The sequence below is a fragment of the Styela clava genome, chromosome 12, assembly GCF_964204865.1.
Source record: "Styela clava chromosome 12, kaStyClav1.hap1.2, whole genome shotgun sequence".
Classification (NCBI taxonomy): Eukaryota; Metazoa; Chordata; class Ascidiacea; order Stolidobranchia; family Styelidae; genus Styela; species Styela clava.
Genome location: NC_135261.1, coordinates 14,015,476 through 14,019,614, shown reverse-complemented (window position 1 = coordinate 14,019,614; position 4,139 = coordinate 14,015,476). Strand labels below are relative to the sequence as shown.

Sequence of the window (4,139 nt, the reverse complement as noted above, 5' to 3'; positions counted from 1 at the left end):
AGCGACTTAGTATTTATGATGAGCCTCTACAAGAAGCCTATATCGTGTTGGGCGGTGACACTTCGGGCCATTAACTTCCTTTGATGCATCTTTGCCAGGTTTCACGATAATTAACAACTTCGCCACTTTGAATATGTAAATGTGATGAATGAAAAGACGAAATAGTGAGGTGATAAAACAAAATGATTCCAGTATTGTAGATATAGACGTGTGAATAATAAATATATAGTATTGTTGAGGATTGCTAAGGTTTACGGCAAACCCAACAGGCAGGTTATTAACATACTTTATTCTAAAATATGCAAACAAGAGCTGTGCTCTAATATATGGACACGTTAACCAGAGCGAAGCAGTATTTACCTTTGACGCCACCGGTACCCACAAAAAATTCCGCTGTTGCGTAGAAATAATTTACAGAATCAAACCGGACAGCCAGTGTTCCCAAGAATAAAATAATACACCGAAATTTTAGACGAAATATCAGATTTCATGCGAAATTTAGAAATAAATAAATAGCCTTCTGGCAAAAAAATCAATCTTTACTCACTGAAAATTTAAAAGCAATTGGTCCAGTATTCGAAGAGAAAAGCGATTTTTTAAAAATGATGGAGACATATAATACCAATACCAACATAATATTGAAACGATCGTTATGTAGAAATATGAACCAGCTTGCAATATTATTTACAATTACCAGAATAATAATGAACGTGAAAGACTTCTAACATTTTCCACCCATGTTTGTTTCTTTGCCTAGACATGGGCATTTGTCACAATATTCAAACATAGGTGAAGCAAGTATTTGCCTGAAGCATCGGGCTAAGATTTTTCGCAATCTTGTAATTTTCATGGCATACGACGCATCTGTTATTGAAGCTGACGTTTGCTATCTGTGCCCAAATTGTGCGGTACTTACCCCCGTGTCTATTTGATTCTCAATTACTCTTTTATGTCCGCTTTATTCAGAATAATTCTGTGAAAACAGAATTATTACTGAGCACGGATCTGTCAGCTACAACAAAGGGAATCGATGTCTTCAACGTTTTGGCCGAACTCTTCACCCAAAATGACCTGGATTAGGGCAAGTTGGTTGGATGCACAACTGATGGTGCTCCATCCTTGCTTGGTCGAATTTCAGGGTTCCAATCGCATGTTAAAACCGTATCCCCACGCGCCACATTTGTTCACTGCTTCATCCACAGGTTTGCTCTTTGTGCCGAGGTGCTCCCTCCAGACCTACTGTCATGCTTGGATCGAATAATAAAAATGGTGAATTACGTCAAAACATCTGCTCTTAACCCTCGACTGTTTGCAAGATTGTGTGAAGATTTGAATTCAGATCACGGGATCTCGCGGAAATATCACTAGAAGAGTCTTTGAAGTTCAACAAGAACTGTTCACATTTTTCCAGGATAAGAGACAAGATTTCAAAAAGGATTTGAAAAACGAGGAGTTTATATTACAGTTGGCTTACTTATCGGATATTTTTCAAGCTCTTAACGATGTGAATCGTTCGTTCCAAGGGCCAGACAGATCAATCCAAGACTTTGTCTCTAAGCTTGAAGTGTTCGTTCGGAAGCTGGACATTTGGATGAAAAATGTGGAGAGCAAACGTTACGGAATGTTAGAATTCTTCACCACCGTTTCGTGGGAACCAAATGAAAAATTGTCTCAAGAAATTGCAGAACATCTAAGATTGCTAATCACGGAATTGATGCATTACTTTCCGCATACAATATGCTGCCCATATATGGTCAATCCGTTTTTTGTCAATCCCGCACTTCTACCTGTTGGAACTGGTGAACAAGAAGAGATAATTGATATCCAAGCTGATGAAACTGCAAAAAATGTGCACAGAGAATGCTCTCCATCACTAATCAATTTCTGGCTAAAATTGTCTTCTAGTTACCCCACACTGGCCCGTAATGCTGTTCCTCAAGTATTGGTTTTATACAGTTAACCATGGTCAAACCCCGCATAGACCAGCTTGTAGAAAAAAAATTGCAACACTCGCATTAAACTATAACGCTTTTCTAAAATTCGATTTTTTTTGCAATAATACATACATTTCAGCAAATTAATTTGGAGACTAGGTTAGGCAGTTCGTGATAGCGACTAGCGCCGATCAAAGTGTATTCGCCCGAGGTTTGCAATAATTTAGTGGCGGCGATATTCAAAGCTTTTCAGCTCTGACGGTAGACGACGTAAATCCTCTTGCGATTTTGCACGCAATCAATACGCTGTTGCGGCGTATAATTGATATGAAATCTTTGCATGAAGCTCTAAAAAAATCGATGTAGTGTAGTGCCACATTGTGAAATACTTTCATAGGGCGTTTTTTGTGCCATTTTCCCACTCCGAAAAAGGTAACTTCGTCGGTGGCACGCGGCCGGACTAAAAAACACTGAAGTGGTGGTACGCAGTCAGTAAAGGTTGAGAACCACTGTATTACATGAACATCTTTGTTATGACGCCAAAATTAATTTCACGTAGAAAACCATATGACGTCACTAGGATTTTTCACATTGTTGGAAATACATGATACTAATTACATTAACTGGCCTAACTTATTTCCAACTATCCATAATCAAAAGAATTATGGTAACACCTAGTACATTGTGAGCTATTTTGGACAAATCCCACTCGAAAAAATACATTACCTAAAAATCGGAAATTGGACGCTGCACAGTTGAAATTCAGATTAAAATCTATTCTAACGAACTGTGACATATTTGAAAGCTCTGTTACTTTTCAGCGGCTGTATTCCTAATCAACAAATGGGATTCAACTTGTTATTGAGACTCGTGGAAATGTAGGAATTAGGACAACTTTATATACCGCAAGTCCAAGTCGCTCATGCCGATACCACTTTAATTTGTTTTCCACTTTCATTCCCTTTGTTCTCCAGTTTGAATTACATGATTAAGCAAACTCACGGTCATCAGAACACGAAACTTTGCATTCAATGGGAAAGGAAAATTTGATTGCTTTTCTAGACCGTGCTATTGGATTTAATTCTGCGGGAACTTGAGTTTTCATAACCTCGATTTTTCTTCCTGTTCCCGAAATGGTAACTATATTTGTTTAAAAAATGGTTAATTTATCAGGTGAAGGTTCGATTTAAAACAAGGGCTTGTTTTGAATCAATTTGCTTTATTGAAATAACCCTTGCAGAGCCGTGAAAATGCATAAGCTGCCAGAATTATATTTTTAAAAAGGTAAGTAAAAATTCTTGTATTGTATCTTTGCAAGTTTGTATATATACCAAAGTCATACGATTTTAACAGGAATATTTATCCGAGATACCAGAGAGACGTTTCGAGTGAGAAAAATCATGAAACTTATTTAATCAAGGGCAGCCATGGGCAAAACGAGTGCGGTATGATAATGAAGAATATACATCGGCGGCAACCTGATTTATTAAACGACGAGACAGGCTATGCTAATTGCAAGACCCCTCTGATGCAATGATGTCAAAAAAACTAATCTGTTATGACCCCATAATAAGGATTTCGAGTTTCTGTATCGACTTTTTTCTCATGAAATAAAGGCATTATTACGGTTAAAATTGTTCGGTAATTTATGCTTATTTATGTTGTTAAGGTTAAAGTGATAGAGTTTTCCAACGTTATACAAACTCATTCATTCGGTCGTATTTCAAGTTTGGTTCTCGTCACAGGGTCGTTTACGTAATGTCTTATCTTGTTGCGTCTCCTTGAGCCAATCACGTTTGTGGACGCCTTGAACTCAAGCTTGAGAAGGCATGTATAGGCCATCAGTAAACATCTACCTATTCAATACAAAAAAAAATCGGAACACCCGAAGTATGTGAACCAAGATGGCGGACAACAGAACGTAGTATGTGTACCAGGTTGGGGTAAGCCATAATTTCAGGTACAACTACTGCGGAAGTCACTTGGCTAGTCGTCGAACTTGTAATATAACTAAAATAGGGAAAATTGGAATAAAGTTACTCCCTAACCCTAACCTGCTACACAGACTACGTTCTGGTGTACTGCAAAGCTGCAAAGTTGATATGGATCTGGTATGATAAGTAGTATTTGTAGCTGTTTGATTTGGCTGTTGAAAATGGTTATTTCGTATATATAGACAACGAAATGGATCTTCAGTTATATTCC

The 4,139-nt window shown here is 37.8% G+C and overlaps 1 protein-coding gene across 1 annotated transcript; it reads left to right on the top strand.

Annotated features, from left to right (window-relative positions):
* The first annotated feature begins 1,066 nt into the window (after positions 1-1,066).
* LOC144430595 (zinc finger BED domain-containing protein 5-like) lies at positions 1,067-1,960 on the top strand. Its single transcript, XM_078118611.1, has 2 exons — positions 1,067-1,081; positions 1,412-1,960. The coding sequence occupies exons 1-2, from the start codon at positions 1,067-1,069 to the stop codon at positions 1,958-1,960; spliced, it is 564 nt and encodes a 187-aa protein (XP_077974737.1).
* Positions 1,961-4,139: the final 2,179 nt, after the last annotated feature.